General features: G+C 36.8%; 1 protein-coding gene across 1 annotated transcript in view; it reads left to right on the top strand.

Annotated features, from left to right (window-relative positions):
* The window catches only part of JADE3 (jade family PHD finger 3), a 136,318-nt gene that overhangs the window by 87,626 nt on the left and 27,028 nt on the right, over positions 1 to 21,664 (top strand). The window contains exons 4-6 of the mRNA XM_020871659.2: positions 1,187 to 1,344; positions 17,235 to 17,425; positions 20,614 to 20,825. Of these exons, the coding sequence (XP_020727318.2) occupies positions 1,187 to 1,344; positions 17,235 to 17,425; positions 20,614 to 20,825 (561 nt within the window). The remainder of the gene's footprint in view (positions 1 to 1,186; positions 1,345 to 17,234; positions 17,426 to 20,613; positions 20,826 to 21,664) is intronic.

Here is a 21,664-nt window from a genome sequence, read left to right as displayed (position 1 = left end):
ACTAAAACAACAAACCACCACATGAGGCTCTAATGATATAAATAAATAATTGAATGAATGAACAAATAAATTAGGGAGAAGGGGCAGGTCTTTCATAAATGTAGAGCTGGTAGAACTCAGGAAGATAACAAATCACCATTAGAATACCATAACAAAAGTAATAACTTTTGCAGAGAAAAAAATCTGTCTGTCAATGCTAAAATTAGTCCATGACAGTTTGAGGAGAAACAGGGTGTTTTTTTATAATCTCAGAGTACCTCCTCTAAGATATTTATTAAGTAGAAAGGAAAATATAGTAACCTAAGAGCTGAGAAAACGAGCAAGACACACTTTCTTAACCAACTGATCAAGTTTAACATTACCACTATGATGACATTGGCATCATACATTCCTTATATAATGGGATAAGAGGGTCTTAACATCCTTTCTGTGGCGTTTTTGCTCAAAAATGAATAACCTCAATCTAATCATGAGAAAACATCAGACAAACCCAGATTGTACGGACGTTATATAAAGTATGTGACCAATATTCTTCAGAAGTGTCAAGGTCTGGAAAGAAAAGGAGAAACTATCACAAATTGGAGGATACAAAGGAGACATGACAACTACTGCAAAGTGTAATTCTGGATTGAATTCTGAAACAGAAAGACATTAGGGGGAAAATTAGTTGTAGATGAATGTTAATTTCCTGGTTTAGGTAATTGTACTCTGGTTATACAAGATGTTAACATTAGAGGGAAATATAAGGATATATGGGATCTCTGTATTATTTTTGTAACTTCTCTGTAATACTAAAATTATGTCTATGTAAATAATTTTAAAATAAGTTGATAGCTAAATGATTATAAGTTATCATATGATACTTTTTGATTAATTTGAGAGAGTTAAAGATTTTTATTTACATAGACTTTTTAAGAGTATCCTGTACTGTTGATTTAAATTCAAGGAGCCCAAGAAAATTCAGGAAGAACCCCTTTACTCTTTATTAAATCCAGAACAAGCTGACTTTCCTGTCAATTCTTCAGACCCTTTCCAAATAGAAGTTGATCTGACCATTTAGGAAGTTAGAGATGTCTCTCTTGTTGGAGTGCACAGTGGGTGGGGATGGTCTTTTTAAAAGGAGAACATTAAATGGTGTTAATTTCATAGTGATGGTCTTCTCAAGGTGTGTGCAATGTCTTACCAGGTATTCCGGAAGGACCTTATCAGTGCCATGAAGATTCCAGACTCTCACCATATTAACCCTGACAGCTATTACCTCTTCACGGATACATGGAAGGAAGAATGGGAAAAGGGGGTCCAAGTACCAGCCAATCCAGACACTCTTCCACAGCCTTCCGTCAGGTATTTTCATGGTTGTATCTTTGATTTAGGGGATGAATGCTCTTATGGTCGTCTGTGAGCTGCTTGAGGGGAGACTTTGAGTGGCTAACTATACATTTATAATGCTGAGTTACATACATGTTCAGCAACTCACTCAGACCAATGGCAGATTATACCAAACTAAGATAGGTCAGTAGTCAGTCAGACTCTTTATTTAAGGATATAATATATACCTATTCACAGGATAAAACTATTGGAAGTCCAGTCTGAAATTATGATAAGGTTTTGGAGACCAAGATTTCCCAGTCTGACTCAACAATCAGTAGCATTTATTAGCCTTTGAAGAGAAACAGAGCACTAATTACATAACCCCATAATAACCCTATTAATATATAACGCCATGAGAAGTTGCTTCATTTTAATAGGGGCCTCATAGTGATAGCATCTGTAAACAGAGGGCCAAAACATACACAGTTTGTAAAATGCATCAACCCAAATGAAAGGGGATAACTAGAATAATTGGGTTGACCATAAGCACACAGCCTTCCTTTGCAAAGACTTGAGAAGAAGTTTAAGTAGGAGAGTATTTTTTGCCAAGAGGACATAGTAAGTTTAGCTCTTCAAGAGTAATGACTAGTTTTGGAAGCCATTTTTTCTTACTGGTCTTTGTGTTCCGAGTGTTTTGCATGAAGGCCAGCATGAAATAAAATGCTTGGTATAAGCTTAAATGAATGAGTGAGGGAAGGAAGGAAAAGAAGGAATAGCATCAGATAAAAGGGCTGGTGGGACCTCCTGGTTACTGTGAGAAATTGTACATCTCATTGTTCAGCTGTCTAGTTCTAGTACATATTAGGTTCTTAAAGATCAGAGACCACATTCTTGAATTTTTGGCCCCTAGCATCAGGTTCTTGGAGAAGGAAATGGCAACCCACTCCAGTATTCTTGCCTGGAGAATCCCAGGGACAGAGGAACCTGATGGGCTGCTGTCTATGGGGTCACACACAGTCGGGCACAACTGAAGCGACTTAGCAGCAGCAGGTTCTTAGGTCTCAGTCATGTTCCAGAAATGCTGTCAAATCACTTCTAAAAATGCAAGCCCGGGTTGTCCCACCCACAGAGAGACTGTCTATTCTCTGTTAAGAAAAATTTCAGTCTTGCCCAACATACATACTTACCCTCACTAGCTCATCGTCATTGCCACCATCCTCTTAGAAATCACAACAGTATCATGAATGAACATTTTCATGACATTTTCATGTCTTTACTGTCAGTATTTTCATATACTGATGCAGAACAGTGAGGAGCCTAGACTACCACCTTAAACCAGTAGTAATCATGCATCCCTTTCCTTCCCATCTGTGGTAGTATCAGAGACTTTCACCACTCCTTAGAGGTGATGAGGACACCTTCTCCCCCTGCCACATGGTATCAGTGAAGACCATATAGGGAGCAGTAGTAAGGTTATCTTACCAATCCCAGCAAGGGAGGTATCAGTGGAGGCCTGGTGAGAAGCCAGAACTCTCAGCCTCCCCCAGTAGTAACAAAGAATTCCTGCCCCTGAATGTCAACATAGGCCAAATGGTGAACCAGGACTTCTACAATCACCTAACAGTGATGAGATGATATCCTCCCCAACCAGATCTCCAGCCAGAGCAATGTCAGAGGAAGCCAGTAAAAATAAAAGGTTTAAAGAAGATCCAGAGTCTTGTAGCATAATACCCAGTGTCCAGGTTCCAGTGGAAAAAAATCGCTTATATCAAGAACTAAAAAGATCCCAACTTGATCAAAGATAATCAGTAGCTGCCAGTACTGATGTGACAGAGACAGTAGAATTGTCTAACAAAGATTTAAAAGGAGCCATCATAAAAATGCTTCAGTGAGCAATTATGAACACACTTAAAGCAAAAGAAACAGTAGTATATCCCCCCTCTTTCATATCTGATATTGGCCATTTTTATCTCCTTTTTTACTTGCTATAGGTTGGTCATTTTTATTGACCATTTCACAAAGCCATCTTTTTATCATGAATTAATAAACATATTCATTGTCTTGAAACCAAACAGGCCCAAGTTGCTTTCTGTTTATCTGAGTCAGCTCTCTTTAAACTCATTTCTCTCAAACTTGCTGTGTAATAAAAACCAAGATATTTCATTTCTTCTTTGCAATTAACAAGAGATGGCAAAGAGCTCAACCCTCTAAATCAAAGGGTTCCTGATTCAGAGTCAGACAGTACTTCTTCTTGGGCAGAAGGTTCATAGTCTCTTGCATTTTCAGTCAATTCGGTATCTAACTCATCATTACTGTCTATACTGTAATCTGTTCCTTCAAGGAATCAAGGTTCATCTTCATCCAAAACTTAAGTGGGGGGGGGGGGCTAGTTACTCTGCAGCTCCATTCAATCAAGTCATTTTCAAAGTCAAGCAGACTGGAAGGCAGATTATATTCCAATGAGGATATCAGTCTTTTCAAACACGATAGGCCAACACAAAATTTTGCCCCCATCTCTTCCAATTCTCAAATACCAATCTGTAAACCCTTATATGTTCCCTGATCACAGCCACACAAAGTACTCTCCATGGTATAGCTTCTTTGTGCTTCTATCTTTCTCCAAACTACAACACATGCAGTAGATTCTTTAGATTTTTCTACTGCAAAGCCATATAGCTGCTCGTGCAAAATGCTGGGGCAGTATGGCTCAGAATCTTAGGCAATGTTCTGTATCTCACATGTTCCACAACATCACATGAAGCTGCATTGTCATTCATATGCCACACTGTCTGTTTGGTGCTACAGCCATACATAAATAACATTCTTCCTTCAGGAGTGGCCATGATAATCACAATAAACCAGTGGTAAATGCTTCACTGCAGCCAGGTATTATAGCAGACCCTTGACATGATAAATTGTAGGATGTAAATCTGAATTTGGACTTTGGTTTCATTATCTTTTCTGTTTTTAATTTTTTTTAATTTTTAATTTATTTCTGCTCTTATCTCTACTACTTTGATTATTTTACTTGCTTTGGATTTATTTTGCTCTTCTAGTTTCTTGGATTGGGAGCATAGCTTATTGATTTGAGACATTTCCACTTTCCAATATGAGCATTTAATGTTATAAATTTCCCTCTCATCACTGCTTTAGCTATGTCACAAAACTTTTGATGTGTTATATTTTCATTTTCATTCACTTTAGTGTATTTTTTTCCTTTGAGACTTTTTTTCACTTTTTTCCCCTTGAGACTTCTTTTATTTAAAAGTGTGGTTTTTACTTTATTTGAGTATGTTCTTATCTTTCTATTACTGATTTCTAGTTTTGATTCCATTGTATTAGAGAACACTCTGTATAATACCAATTTGTTTAAATTGGTTGAGTTTTATTTTATGGCCTAAGATATGGTCTACCATGGTATATGTTCCATGGGTGCTTGAAAATAATGCCTGTGCTGCTGCTGTTGGGTGGAGTATTCTATAAATGTCAGTTCAATCCTGTTAGTTGATAGTATTGAGTTCTTCTATCTCCTGGATGATTTTCTGTCTGTTCTATCACAAAGGTTGAAGTCTCCAGCCATAATTGGGAAGTTATTTTTTCTCCTTTCATCCCAATCAGTTTTTGTTTCAAATATTTTGCAGCACTGTTGTTTGGTGCTCATACATTTATGATTGCTATGTTTTATTGGTGCATTTATCCTTTCTTTATTATGTAATATTCCTCCCCATCTCTGGTAATTTTCTCTGCTATGAAAGTCACTTAATCTGATATTAATGTTGTCACTCTTGCTTTCTTTTGAGTAATGTTTGTATTTATATCTTTCTCCTTTATTTTACTTTTGCCTTATTTATATGCTTATATCTTAAGTGTTTTTGATAGCATATATTTGAATCATGTTTTTTAATCCATTCTGCCAACCTCTGATTTAATGTGTTTAGACCATTTACATTTAATGTAATTAATGATATGTTAGGGCTTAAGTCTGCTGTTTTATTTTATTGTGTGTGTATATGAGTGTTCTCTGTTTTGTTTTTTTTCTCTTTTGTTTTTCCTGCCTTCCTGGGGCTTATCCAAACAAATTACCACAACTTACTCAATGTGAAATAATCAGTTGAATAGCCCCATAACTATTAATGAAATTGAATTTGTAATTAAAACCTCTCCATAAAAATACTTCCAGGCCCAGATGGTTTCACTGGGAAATTCTACCAAACATTTAAAGAAATAAAAACTGATAAAACTGATAAAAACTGATAAAACTGATAAATACTGAGAAAACTTAGAAATTTGAATTAAACTCAATGTAGTTATAGAATAAATAGTTGAACATGGGAATGTGGATGCACTGTTGCAGTTTGAGAGGCTCTAGATATGCAGCTAGAGGAACTTAATGAAGGCAAACATACAAACATGAAGAAAGTGATTGTGATGAAAAGAATGAAGATGTTCCAGATAAAATGATGCCAGAATGAAACTGCACATTAAAGGAACTCTTAAAAAATTTTACAGCAGTGAAAGCACAAAGGACAAAATGTTGGAAACTAATCCAAGTTCATACAGTAGTATGACAACTTTCCAGGACATAGAAGAGTTGCTTATTCTGTTTCATAAGTTTTGTTAATTAAGAGTTAAGCACTGTACTCTTGATAAGTTTTACAAAAAGGTAAAAGAGTTTAAATTCTCAGTGTTTCAAATGATAGGGTATTAAATGCATATTGGTTTTAATATTTTTTATTTCCCTATATAGTATAGCCAACAATAAGAGAGTAAAATGTTTTGACAAAAATTTTAAAGGTCACTGAAAAATCATAGTTTCCCCAGTGATTATTAAGATTGCTTTTCACAGTCTCAGTTTGCACAGTCATTTTTACAGTACAATACCACTGTGCAAAGTAAGGACTACCTGCTTTAGTGACAGCAGATCATTGGGTTTTTTGGAAGTGGCCAGTGGAGCAAGAGGATACAAGAGAACTTTTAGAGGTGATGGTTATATTTATTATCTTGGTTGTAGTTCTGGTTGCACAAATTTATATGTGTGTCAGAACTTATTAATTTGTACATTTTAAATATATGTAGCTTGAGATGTCATTTATACCTCAATAATGTTAATAAAAATATCATCCATATATATGTATAATTATAAATATATGCAATCATCACAAATAGAGGAGTGTGTAGATGGTAAGAAAATGTGGTAGTGGGCACATGACAGCACAGCAGTATGTGACTAGAAGAGAAAAGGAAGAAAGACAACAAATATGACTATAAGCTACTTAAGAGCAGAACCCTTACTGCCTAATAGTAGGTTTTCAGTATACATTTATCATTGTAAAGAGAATAGGATGAAGGAAGCAAAGAGGAAAGTGGATGGGTTTTAGGAAAGAAAATTAGTAAACAACCAAAAGATATTAATTATAGTTGACCCTTGAATAATGTGAGCTTGAACTGTGCCGGTCCACTTATATGTGGATTTTTTCAATAGTAAATACTATAGTAATACGCAGCCTGCAGTTGTTTGAATCCACAGATCCAGAACCACAGATATGGAGGGCCAACTGTAAATTATATGTGAATTTTTTACTGTGTGAGGTGTCAATACCCCTTACTCCTGTCTTGTTCAAGGGTCAACCATACATTCCTACCAGCATTTTATGAGGATTCCATTTTCTCCACATCCTAACCAACACTTCTATTTTTTTAATTATGTCCATCCTAGTGGGTATGAAGTACATCTCATTGTGATTTTGCATTTGCTTGTTGGCTAATGATGTTGAGCATCTTTTCTTTTTTATTATTTATTTATTCGTTTATTTTTGGCTATGTTGGGTCTTAGTTATGGCACCTGGTCTCTCTAGTTCTGTGATACAGGCTCAGTAGTTACCCCTGGGCATGTGGGATCTTAGTTCCCAGACCAGGGATTGAACCCACATCCCCTGCATTAGAAGGTAGATTCCTGGAGCACTAGAGAAGTCCTAACATCTTTTCTTTATGTGCTTATCAGCCAGTTGTATATTCTTGGAAAAGAGCTTTTGTACTTTATTACAAAGAGAAGAAGCTTTTATGTGGTTAGCAAATACATTTTTTTCCCTTTCCTGTGAAACATTACTGTTCAAACTGTAAAGTGAAACATGTCAGTTCATCTCTTTATGTTCTGTCATATTCACTTTGGAATGGCTGCCTTTGGCTGCTGAAAATCTAGCCTTTTAGTGAAAAGGGTGACAATGTCCTCTGACCAGCAGTTGTAGATGTTCCATTTTTACTTGATGCATCCATGCATACCTCCTATGTATATCTCTTCTTTGGGGAAATGATTCACATCTTTTGCCCATTAGAAAAATGTGTTGTTTGTTATTGTTAAATTGTAAAAGTTCTTTACATAGTCTAGATACAGGTTTTTTACCAGATACATGATTTGTGAATAATTTCTCCCATTTTCTGTGTTGTCTTTTCACTTCATTGGTGTATCCTTTGAGGCACAGAAGTTTTTAATTTTTATGAAGTTCAGTGTATCTATTTTTTTTTCTTATGGTTGCTTGTCCTTTTGGTGTCATATCTAAGAAATCATTACCTAAACCAAGGTGAAGTTTTATACCTAGAATTCTTCTCAGAATTCTGTAGTTTTAGCTCTTATATTTGGGTCTTTGATCTATTTCAGTTGATTTTTGTGTATGATGTGAGGTGTTAAAGGTCTGACTTCATCCTTTGGCATGTGGATATCCAAGTGTCCCGGCACCACTTGTTGAGCAGCTTCCTTTTTGAAAGATGGACACTATATCCCAACCTCAACCACCGGTTCCACCAGGCTACTAAGAAAGAAAGCATGGTTCTTCAATAACCAAGAAATCCCAGTTCCATTTTTTAAAATTCCCTTTCACAAATCTACCAAACTGATTTTTTTAGTTTTTCCTATTTTGAACTGAGGTGCTAATTTATCTACTGTATGTTTCACTCTGTCCAAAGATGCTCCTTTTTCCCACTATATAGGACAATATCAGATATGTTCCTTTTTATTGGTTAATTTTATAACTTTTTATGTTAGTGTTTCTTTTTGTATGTTTTTGTTGTTTTTTTCATAGATTACAAATTTCCTAGCAGTTGAGGAGGTGCCTGATGACAGTGTGGTTATTTACACTATTGAGAGAATACTTAGTTTTTGAAATTAAAAGATGTAGCTTTATTCTCAAAATAAATAGAAGTATTTTCTTCTGACACAACTGCCAAATCTAAACAAATGTAAATGTTTTATAACAAACCCTTGCTATGATTGCTTTTAAATTTAAAACTAATAATTTCAATGATTATTACTTTCATATACAAAGAAATATTCACAGGGTGGTTTATGCACATAAAACTCAAAACCTGCACCTCGAGAATCAGTGCTTGATTCATCTTTGGCATAGTGATTTTAGTTTTGACCAAGCATTATTACATTAATATTGTTACATTTAAAAAAATAAAAAGAAATGTTCACTAATAGTTATTTAATTGTAAAAATTCTTCCTGCCTCCCAAACTTAAAAAATTAATCTGTGTGCTTTAAAAGCATGAGGACATTCCTTGATTTTGTGCTAAATGCTTTTAATAAAGAATGTTGCAGCAGTTCACAATAACATATAAAAAGTATCAGAATGTAAAAATTAAAATCTTTTAATATAGTATTTTGAGTTGACTCCTCCATGTTAGTTTTAGTAAAATTTAAACCTTGTTGGTTGGTTATTTTCTACTGATGGATATCTCTAGAGAGACTATCCCAAAATATAAATCTGCTAGAGAAATTTAAGAATGAATCTAATGTAATGCAGTAGTTACTTAAGTAGAAACAAACATGAAAATACTGGGAAAAAACTTTTTACCATTATGTACGTATTAGTCATGATAGGCCAAATGCTATAACAAACATCTCCAAGAATCTCAGCATCTTAACACAATGAAGGTTTTATTTTTTGCACATGTCTCCATCCAGTGTGGGTTTGAGATGTGAATCATCTCTGCCCCTCATAGTCATTCAGAGACTCAGGCTCTTTTTTGGAGTGGCTCCTCTATCTGCTAGGTCTTTTCCCACTCTTTTCCACCCCCAAACTTCTAAATTCAGTTTGCAGGAAAAGAAAAGACAGCATGGAGGGTGATGCAGGTATATTTGGAGGGGGTCTAGACTTTTAAGTAGATGATCCGCACATATGCCATTAGCCAGAACTCATTCATATGGCCCACCTAACTGCAAAGATACTGGGGAATGCAGCCTTACTATGTGCCTAGATGAAAAACATCTAGGGTTTGGTGAACATATTAGCATTTCTCTCTTACACTTTGGCAGTGGCATTACAAACTCAAAGCTACATGAGCACAGGAAACTTACTGATTTTATTCACCATTGTAACCCTGTAGTTGATGCTGTGATGTGTACTGCCCAGATTCCCATTTAGTATTAGGACCTGTCCACATGATCAGAATAGCCTGACTTCTTACATGGCAGCCTCTGGGCTCCAAGAGTGAGTATTCTTAGAGATAAGAAGTAGAAGGTGCCATTCTCAAGGCCTAGGCTCAGAAAATGACACAGTACTACTTCTACCATGTTTTATTAGAGTAGTCTCAGACTGAAGAGGAGGGAAATAGATCCCACCTCTTGACAGGACTGTCAAAGGATTTGTGACTTTCTTCATTCCATCACAATAGTAATGTGTGTATTTGAGTTACTTGTCTTATTGCCTACAGCCAGATTAAGTCAATCAGCTAGAGAAACTTAAATACTAATAAAACTAAACATGCTTTTTATTTATTATCTAAGTCACAAGATTGTCAAAATACTTCAGAATTGTGTTTTCTAATGGACTTACAGAAGAAATTTTGGATGTATATGAATTGACATGTTTCTTGGGTCCTAGAATTACTCTTATTCATTGCTGTAGTAACTGAAAAGGGATGGAAAAAGATACAGCAGATTAGGTGGAGCAAATCCTTTTAGAATTTTTGTTCTGACTTTCAGGTAAGGTTTTCCTCTCTGTTCCATTGTAGTTTCTGCAATTCTCTTGTCCTTTAGGGTAGTGTAGTATGTATATGTGGTGATTGAGGTGAGGGCTACAGAGAATTATGAAACAGAGCCATCTTGCACTGCAAGTTTCAGCTGTTTAGATAAGCCTGTTCATTACCACAGGAATTTTTTGAAATTAAGGTCAACAAATAAAAGTGATAGTAACACCATTGCATGTTTTTTAGGTAGACTGGATGATTTTGATGCTCATCAGTGATAAGCTTTTGTTTTGTTTTCATTTGTTTATTTAAATTAGTTTCTTTCACAGTAAGGGTCTGATGGAAGGAAAACAATGCTTCATGTTTGTTTGAAAGGAAGCATGCATTATAAGTTATATTACACATAAATGGTTAATGTTGTATGCGTGTGCTTGTGTGCCCATGCTCACTCGCTCAGTCATGTCTGACTGTTTGTGGCCCCATGGACTGTAGCCACCAGGCTCCTCTGCCCTTGGAATTTTCCAGGCAAGAATACTGGAGTAGGATGCCATTTCCTCCTCCAGGGGATCTTCCCAACCCAAGGATGAAACCCTCATCTCTTTGGCTCCTTCATTGGCAGGCAGATTCTTCACCACTAGCACCACCTGGGAAGCCTTAGATGAATTATTAATTGACTTACTGTAAAAACAAAAACATCAGGACACAAATATTAACTGTATATGTGTGCTTATACAACATGTATGTGCTGCTGCTATGTTGCTTCAGTCGTGTCCAGCTCTGTATGACCCCAGAGATGGCAGCTCACTAGCCTCCGCCGTCTCTGGGATTCTCCAGGCAAGAACACTGGAGTGGGTTGCCATTTCCTTCTCCAGTGCATGAAAGTGAAAAGTGAAAGTGAAGTCCCTCAGTCGTGTCCAACTCTTCGTGATCCCATGGACTGCAGCCTACCAGGCTCCTCCATCCATGGGATTTTCCAGGCAAGGGTACTGGAGTGGGTTGCCATTGCCTTCTCTGACAACATGTACATATGTATGTACAAATAAATGGGAACATTGTGTAACTTGCTTTTTTCACTTAACAAATATACTTCTGAGTCATTAGTGATACTGAAAGAGAGGATGATTAGATATCCAGAGAGGCCCCTGTTTCTCCTTGGAATGTAAATATTTGATTAACTAGGTTACAGAGAACAGTACTTTCTTCACTAAACTCTAGACTCAAATAGATAAAAACACCAATGCAGCAAGTCAAAGGAAGAATGGCCCCTAGTGATATATGGGAGCACAAGCCTGCCTCCCACTCCACTGCTGTATTTCACCATCATGCTTCTCTCACCTCCCACTACTCTCCTTGCCCCACTCTTCAGCTCTTTTTCCTTTCCATTTTAGGTAGCAGCAGTCTACCATTTTGCTTTCAGTTATGAGAATTAATAAAGAGCACTTTTATGTACACATCTATCTTATTTAAAGTTTAAAGCGGTCTTTTGGTGGTTTTTCCAGTTACTATTGCTGTATAAATTGTTTTTTCAGTTACTGTTGCTCCCCAACTTATTGTCAGGCAACCATGTTTTTATAGTTACTGGTTCTGTGGGCCAGAAATTCAGACAGGGCACAGTTGGGATGGTTAGTCTCTGCTCTATGATGCCGAGGGCCTCAATGAGGAAGACTTGAAGTTTGGGGTGACTCAGCAGCTGGGGGCTGGAATCATCTAAAGGTTTTTTCACTAACATGTCTGCTCCCTGTGCTGGGATGAGTAAATATTGCATGTGGCCTCTCTGTTTGATTTGGTTTCCTCATAGCATGACAACCTCTGTGTAGGCAGACTCTTCACAGGCCTTAGGCACAGGGGTCCATATGTATGTGTTCCAGCAAACAGAGTGAAAGCTGTTTTCCCTTTTATGATGCAGCCTTGCAATTCTGATAGCATCACTTCTGCTGTATTCCATTGGTGAAAAGAGTCACATGCCCTCCCTGATTCAAGAGGAGGGGAAATAGACTTCACCACTTGATGGGGGAGGGGCAGAGTCACATTGTAGAAGAGAGCATGTGGAATTTTTAAAATACCATCTGTCATAGAGGTTATAATTGTCCTTTGTTCATAGATGAGACATGGAGTCTTGCAGAGAAGCAAGAGTGGCAAAATTAACAAGGGGCATCTTGGGAAACTATTCCTAGGGATATTATTATAAGGGGCTTCTATTTAGTTAGCTTTTAAGACATTTACTCAAGCCTTTAAAAGTCCATGATGTTATGGAATTTGTGCAATTTTTGTGCTATTCACAAATGATTCTGATCCACTTGTTAGGAAATGAAGTCTCTTTAATAATAGTCTCTCCCTGTTAAATATTTAGATCAACTGAAGACTCACTAAGGACTCAGTGTGCATAAAACACTGGAAGAGGCTGTAGGTCAGCTTAGAGTGGTTCCAGCTTCTTTTTAATGCCTCCTTAGTGTCACAGCAGTGTTCACATGGGCCAGAGGTTAGCTGACCTACTCTGAGGAGCAGGTGGAGAGGCCTTCTTTCTATGAGGCTAAGTAGGTGTGGTTGTGGGTCCTTTCACCAAAATTGGTCATCCAGGAAGTTATTACACATTCATTTACATTCAAACATCCAAATTTAAAACTGCACTTACTGCATCACCCTAACAAACTTGCTCATACCTCTAGGCTTGTTGCTTTTGCTATTTTGTTCAATGATCTGATGACCATTCAGAGAATGCCCCTCTACCTAGTATATAGTGGCCAGAGAAGAAAATCACCAAGGGATGATCCTGGGATTTCCACCAGCTATAGCAATATAATGTGTACTTGAAGATCTTAAAGCTGCATTTTACAAAACCCAAAGTAGTATTTTTTCATTTATTGTCATGGACCTTCCCTCTATCATAAGAATTTCTCCTTGTGGGTATCCTTTGCCATTACTGTTTGAGCCTATATTTTTTTTTATTGTCATAGGCTTAGTCCTTAGATTCAGACATATGAAAAGATGAATGAGATAATATCATCATCGTGTTATAAATTTTGCATTGAAATATACACCCAGAAAGATAACCAATGCATAACTGTATAACTCAGTTTTCATGATACCCTTGTTTAACCTCCACCCAGATCAAGAAATAGAGCATTATCAACACCCAAGAAGCCCTCCTTCTCCTCCCCACTGACTTCATTCACCATAGGTGGCAGTTTTGCCAGTTTTTAACCTTCATACTGAGACTGGATTATTTTGTTCATCATTATGGTTGTGAGATTCATCCATGCTGTTGCATGTAGCATTTCATTAAGTTTCACTTCTGTGTAATATTCCATTGTATGAATATACCACACTTTATTTATGCATTCTACTTTTGATAGATATTTGGTTTGCTCTCAGTTTTCAGCTATTATGAAAAATGCTAATATGGACATTTTTGTTCATCTTTTAGTGTGTGTGTGTATATATATGTATGTGTACTTTTTAAAGTATATTCATAGGAGTGGGTTTGCTGGGTCATAGAGTATACATATGTTCAGCCATAATATCTGCTGCCAGACAGTTTGCCACAATGATTGTACTAGTTCACATTCCCAGCAGCAGTGGTCTGTTTGCTCCATTTCCTTACAAGCACTTAGTATCTTCAATTTTTGCTCAATCTTTTCAAGTTTAGCCATTCTAGTAGGTAATGGTGATTATGATTTCAATCTGCATTTCTGTATTAACTGATGAAGTTGAGAACCTTTTGAGATTATTGCCATCTGGATAGCCTTATTTGTGAAGTGTCTATTCAAATTTTTTGCCCAGTTTTTAACTGACTTATCTGTCGTTTTCTAATTGATTTGTAAAAGTTTATTATACACTGTTGATAAACAGTATTTCCAGTCTCTTCCTTTATGGTTAATGACTTTGTGTCTTACTTAAAATATCTTTGTCTATCCCAAGGTCATAAAGATACTCCTTTTTATTTTCTTCCAGAAGCTTAATAAATGTATTAGTTTAAATCAAGAACATCTCTAGGTCTACCTTGTTCCACAGGGAATTTGAGGCAATTAAGATGAATAGATAAGCAAAATATTCTTCCTTTTAGAAAAAGATGAATCTTGAAAAAAATAAATATTCTATAATTACCTCATAAAACATGCACCAAACAGCACAGCATATTTAATCTCATAGACTGTGGGGAATTCATACGCATGTCTTGGCCTTTTCAGTTGGGTTCATTTCAGTGGGAAGCAGGCCTCTGAGAGCATTTCCCAAATTTTTAGCTTCCATTAATTATTTTGGAGTTCTACTTCTTCCTCAAATATTTTATTGCCTTTGGCTTTAAAAGCTCTGTATGGTTTTTTAAAAATTAAAATATGTGAATGCATGTAGTTATTTTATTCAACATGCGTTATTTGGAATCATAAGTTTCTAGAAGAATGCTTAGGAAATATTCACTCTATATTTACAGAGTGGACTGTACCTCTGTATATTAAGTTGGTACAAAAGTGAATGCATTTTCAGACCATGAATTTTAAATCATTATAACTAGACTCAAACACATCTTTAGTAATCAAAATAGGAACCATTACAATCAACACATTTTTGCAAACGAGAAATAAGTTTGTTTATTCCTATAGTGCAAAACTCCATGCTTCAGGATTCGATGAACTCTTGGAAAGCATTTTCTGTCTTCTGCTGGTTGTGAAAGTGTTTTCCCTGAGAAAAGTTGTCAAGATGCTTGAAGAAGTGGTAGTCGGTTGGCAAGAGGTCAGGAGAATCTGGCAGATGAGGCAAAACTTGATAGCCCAATTTGTTCAACTTTTGAAGCATTGGTGGTGTGATGTGCAGTTGGGTAGGCATTGTCATGGAGAAGAATTGGGCCCTTTCTGTTGATCAATACCAGCTGCAGGTGTTGCAATTTTCGGTGATCTCATCACCTGGCTAAGCATATTTTTCAGATGTAATAGTTTTGCTGGGATTCAGAAAGCTGTAGTCAATCAGACCAGCAGCAGACCACCAAACACTGACCGTGATCTTTTTTTGGTGCAAGTTTGGCTTTGGGAAGTGCTTTGGCACTTCTCAGTCCAGCCACTGATCTGGTCATCGCTGGCTATCATACAAAATCCACTTTTCATCACACATCACAATCTGATCAAGAAATGTTTTGTTGTTGTTGTGTAGAATAAAAGAAGAAGACACCTCAAAACGACGATTTTTTTTTCACTCAGCTCATGAGGCACACACTTAATGAGTTATTTAACCTTTCCAATTTGCTTCAAATGTTGAACAACCATAGAATGGTCGATACTGAGTTCTTCAGCAACTTCTCATATAGTTGTAAGAGGACCAGTTTCAATGATGCTCTCAATTGGTTGTTACTTCCGATGGCCAGCCACTACACTCCTCATCTTCAAGGCTCTTGACTCCTTTGCAAAACTTCTTGAACCACCACTGCACTGTATGTTCGTTAGCAGTTCCTGAGCCAAATGCATTGTTGATGTTGTGAGTTGTCTCCCCTGCTTTATAACTCATTTTGAACTTGAATAAAAAAATTGTTCGAATTTACTTTTTGCCTAACATCATTTCTGTAGTTTAAAATAAATATAAAGTAAACAGCAAGTAATAAGTCATTAGCAAAAAACATAAAGCAAGAAATGTGCATTAAAATGATGTCTAACATAGCCATGTTTATTTAAGGATGTATTCTAATATCAAACAGCAAAATTCAACAATGCAAAAGCACAGTTACCTTTGCACCAACCTAATATAGTTATGTGTATTCATATGAATACACTTATGTTTATGAATCATTCTACACACATAGTAACTCTAAAGTAGGGAAACTGGCTCCAGAAGCCTTCCAGAGAAACAGTTTTCACTATTTTATATATGTATATATATTTCTTTCTCTCTTCTTTAGATGGCTTACCCTGTTCTTTAAAATTTCCAGGGAATAATTATTCAGATTCCCTCTTGGTTATGTGTTCTGATACTTCATGTAGCATCTAAAACATTGATTATGGAGTCAGTCATTGGTGTGAGAATTTCTGTTTCTTTCCTTATTTGGTTTCCTTGCCTTAGGATCTTAAGTGTCAGGAGAGGTTAGGGGAAATATGGGTTGACTTAGGCCTGCTAGATAATATGATGGAAGAATGGGAATCTTTCATCCCATTGTCTTATCCTGGCCCAGACTTACAGTCACTATCATTTATGGTTGAGAAATGCCTTAAGTTTGTATAAATCTATAGCTTCTTGGCTTTAACTCATCTGTATAAATAGTGAAAATAGGAGATATAAAAGTAACAATGGCATTATTAATCATCCAGTTTTTACTGTACACTGTGCTAAGCACTTGATTATTTAATTTCATATAATCATCATAATAACTGTATAAGTTTGATACTATTATAATTTATGATTATCATCCTTATATTTTAACTAAGAAAACTGGACTTTATAGAAATTAAGTAATTGCCCAAGACCACCATGCAAATGAGTGGAAGTAAAAAACAGATTGTGTGAGTCTATAGCCTGTACTCTTTACTACCATCCAGTATGGCCTCTATGATAGAAAATCATGAATTTAGCTAAAACTTACCTTTGGTGTGGAACCTGGCTGTGCCTTTGTACAGGTATCACTCCTTCTGCTATTTCCCCTTCTAAATAAATGTGGTGGCCATTGCACCAAGAACTCACAATGCAACAACATTTTATTAGAATGAGTGGTAGTAGGGACTTAGGAGCCACAGGGTAAATGAAGCATTTCATTAAAAGTCAGAGTATTCACAGCAAATGACAAAACTGGATTTGTAGAACTATTTGCCTTCTAGAAAGGGGTCTTATCATGCCTTTCAGTTGGCAGAGCAGGGGATTTCCCCAGGGTGGGGAGGGAGAACATTTAGCTCCACTGTATGGCCTGAGTGCTATTGAGCCATCCAGTCAGTGCATGGAATCTGTCATTTGTTGATTGTTATCAGTGTCTTTTTGCTTTGCTAGGGTTATGGCCGACAAGAAAAAGGAGGTCCTATTTGTCCGGCCCCGAAAATATATCCAGTGCTCCAACCCAGAGACCTCAGAGCCTGGCTACATCAACATCAAGGAGCTGGCAGCATCTGTGTGCCGCTATGACCTAGACGACATGGACATCTTCTGGCTCCAGGAACTCAATGAAGACCTCACTGCAATGGGTAAGTTGTTTTCTCACATGTAACTTGTTCCTTGACTGGATTTGTTATTTTTTTTTAAGTTTTCAAGACCATTTAACTTGCTTTCATTCTGTGGCTTCCTTTCTTTTCTGGGCTCTTCATTTATTTTCCTCTTGAATCTTAATGAGGCATTTCCTGAAATGCATAAATATATTGAAGTAGAGCAGTGGTATTTAAATCTGACCTTTTCTTTCCTTGTTTATGATAAATATCACGGATCAGGGATAGCATGTAGGTTTCATGAGGCTGTTTCCCAGTTCTGAGTATAATGGTCCTGGCTGATTGGACTTCTGGTTGAGAAGGATTCTGAGACTGGTTCTTCACTCAGCCCTGGAGAGTACTGTGATGAGTGAGCAGGGCCAAGGATAGTGGCACCTCTAACATTGCCGCCTAATGGCAAGAAGCTCCAACTTTAGCATTGGGCAGCACCACTGCAACTGACAGGTTGATATGACCAAGGATGCCTTAATGAAGGACTTAGAATTTTGCTGCCTGGAAGAATGGCAGGCCTAAGGCAAAACATCCCCAAAGCAGTTCTTAGCTACCTCCAGTGAGTTCTAAAGTTGTCATGCAACTCTCAAAAAATAGAATAAAATGAAGCAAAAACAAGCAAACAAAAAACTTGGAAGTAAACATAGTAGTAATTTTAAAGTAAACGTATGCCATACAGTACCATACCAGCAATGTTTGGAAATTCTGGGCTGAAAGGAAGCTCACCTTATACTTACACACAGTTCTTTTTGACCTGTCTTCCATCCAAACAGTGTTTAGGTCCAAGCGGTCCTGTGAAACTGGGTGGTTCTTAACTCTCTGTATGAGATACAGTGAAGGATACATTTGATTTTGTTTGAATCACATTTGTTCATTGTTAGTACAGGAATCAGTGGTTTTCCTTTTCTTCCCTCTTTTTTCTTTCTTTTGAGGTTGGTATCTGAATGCATGTGAATGAAAAATTAAAATTATATTAAATTCAGTTTGGCATGATAGTTATTCTGCCAGTAACCAATACTTATTTCTTGCTTTTTAAAACTTCTTGTTTAGTGTCTTCTCTTGTTCTACCTTCTAAGAGGAAAGAGGGGTGTCAAAAAAATTTAGGGTGAGAACCCCAAAGAAAAGGAAATAAAAAACTGACAGGGAAAATGAGGGTATGAGGGTATAATCAAATGGATTGATGGCTCAATGTGCAATTGTATTTATGAACCATATAGCATTCATATACACTGAAGACATTACAGTGCTGCCTTCAACATGACACTGCCTTATAACAAAGTCCCTTTGGTATCTCACATTAATTCTCTTTGGATGAGTTTTCTTAAAAAGATTTTTGAAACAGTTTTAAGTCTGAAGAAAAGCTGCAGATTTAATACAGCATAATACCCCTCATGCAGTTTGTTTCCCTTCATGTTAGCATCTCACTTTACTATGGTACATTTGTCAGAGCTAAGAAACCAGCGCAGGTACAGTGCTATTACCTGAATTCTAGATTTCACTGGATTTTCACCAGTTTTTCCACTAATGACCTTTTTCTGTTGGAGGATCCCATCCATGATATCACATTGCATTTAGGCTTGGATGAGTTTTTAAAAGAGGATAACTTTATCTCAAGCCTTCCTTTACAGTGATATTGTAGTAAGGTTTTAAGAACTTAAAGTTTTAAAAATAATATTAACTTAAGCATGTTTTTTATTCAGATTAAGGAATTCTAAACATTGAGAGCTTACTGCATACTATACTATATTTTGCACTGTACTAAGCAATGTAGGAACATGATCTCATCTCTGCCTCATAAGAGATCAAGAGTTTGGTATTATTATCCTTATTTTTATAGATAAGGAAGCTAAGTCCTAAGGAGGGCAAATAACTTGTCAAAGCTTCAGTTCAGTTCAGTCACTCAGTCGTGTCCGACTCTTTGTGACCCCATGGACTGCAAAGCTTATGTAACCAATATGAGGTCAAGTGGGAATTTGAATCCAAGTGTTTTTTTAACCAGACACTATAGTCCTTCACTTCATGGGAAAAAATGTGCAATTTGTCTTGGCTGGAAAAATTAAACATACTACCTGAGTAGTTTTTGGTTTCATAAGTAGCTACAGCATTGAAAAGGTAGTTTATGTGAAATTCTAAAGTTCCTTAGGGTCTTATATTACAAATTAAGTGAAATAATTGGGTAAATTTGTTTTAGATCATTTTGAGAATTATTCCTGAGTTTATAGGCTGTTAGGGTAAATACATGTGTGCTCTCACAAAATCATCAGTCCCCCTAAAATGAAAAATGTTTGTTGTTACCAATAGCCATCTTATGAATCTTTTAGTTGGGTTAATATGTATAGAAGACTGAGAAAAATTAAAAGTGTAGAAGGAAAAAGAATCAAGAGGCAAAAAAAGGTATTTCAGAATTTCCAATTAGATTTGTGAATGCTAATAAGTTTATTTTATATTATAGTTTGTCATTAGAAAATATTATTGGATTTTCTAAAAATCAGATTTGAAAAACAAGTATTTCATATGTATAGTAACATATACAGTACCTAGAATTTTGTTTTATGACTTGGTACCTTTTTGTATGAAAATTTCCATTAAATGTGCTCATTGGAACTAGTTTGCTGAGAATGCAATTCATTGCATTGTATTGCATGTTGTTTATATCCAAATAGTTATATGATTCTAATTATTATACTGTAAACTAAAGTGTTCAAAATTACAAAGTTCAGTGAAAGTCCTCCCTCAGTGGGATTAAGAGAAAACAAATTCAGGGGAGTTCCCTGGTGGTCTAGTGGTTAGGATTCCAGGCTTTTACTGACATTGCCCAAGTTCAGTCCCTGGTTGGGGAACTGAGATCCTGCAAGTCGCATGGTGCAGCCAAAAAAAAGAGAGAGAGAGAGAGAGAAAACAAATTTTAGGAGGAGACTGGCTAGGATTTGGACAGAAAATTGAAAGGGTCAGTGTATATAGCTTACAAGGAATATGGTGAAATGTATTTCTCCTTTCATGTGTCAAACACTAATTTTAGAACAGCTCTAGTAAAAGATTCTTTAAAATCTGGTTTTAAAATCAGGGAAGAGATGATTTTATCCTTTAGAATCCCCATACCCTTGCACTGGGCTCACAGTAGGTGATTTGGGAATGACAGCTGACTGATGGGTTGATTGATTGTTTGTATTTCTGTGCAGGTTATGGGCCAGTTGATGAGAATCTTATGGAAAAGACAGTAGAAGTCCTGGAACGCCATTGCCATGAAAATATGAACCATGCTATTGAGACAGAGGAAGGGCTAGGCATAGAGTATGATGAAGATGTGATCTGTGATGTGTGCCGGTCTCCAGACAGTGAAGAAGGGAATGATATGGTGTTCTGTGATAAGTGTAACATCTGTGTGCATCAGGTTAGTGAGAGTGGAGACCGCCACCTCCCCACGGTCAGCCTTTCTGAAGCTCAGTAATGATCTCCAGCACCCATATCTGGGTTGCAACTTGCATTTAAGGGTGAAAATAACAACTTGGCCTGGCTGTTCTCCAGTAATTCCTTTAGAAATAATACTTCTTATGATCCCCAAGTTGACTTATTAACTTTAATCCAGGGGGCTAAACCCAGGTCTTTATTGTGTATCATCATGCCCAAGCCATTGAGATCGCCTTGTTCAATACTTTTTACAGTCCCCTGGGGAGTCTCCTTGCTACCTGCCTGGGAGTCTCTCCTCTGCCTTGGAGTCCCTTTTATATCATCAGGTTACACCCATGGTCAGTAACCTTGGTGAGTTTACACTTCCTGTATCTGAAAGTGCGGACTTCTCATCCTAGCACCCAAACCTCTCCTCCATCTCCCAAATATACCACTCCCAGGAAACTTGGTCCACTCTACTTTTAAACAGTAGAATTTTAGGATTGTAAAAAACTGACCCACTCCTTAATTTTACAAATAGCACCAAGAGAGATGAAGTGACTTTACCCAACCTCTTACAGCCTTCTCCCACTTCTGGCTAACAAAACTTTACGTATCTTTCAAGATCTAGTTCAAGTCCTTTCTTGAAGTCCCTTACCCTAAGTAATTGTTTACCCTTTTGAACATGTGTGTTTCATTCATTTCGTTAATTTATCTAGCAAATAGGTATGCAACACCATCCTCCACGTACCAGGACTCTGCTGCATGCTGAAGACACAGTGATGAAGAGGCAGACATGGTCTTTGCCCCCAGGGAATTCAGAGTCTGGTGTAGGCTCTATGA

Source organism: Odocoileus virginianus, chromosome X (assembly GCF_023699985.2).
Source record: "Odocoileus virginianus isolate 20LAN1187 ecotype Illinois chromosome X, Ovbor_1.2, whole genome shotgun sequence".
Classification (NCBI taxonomy): Eukaryota; Metazoa; Chordata; class Mammalia; order Artiodactyla; family Cervidae; genus Odocoileus; species Odocoileus virginianus.
The sequence above is the reverse complement of the archived record's forward strand: the minus strand, read 5'-3'. Positions and strand labels throughout refer to the sequence as shown.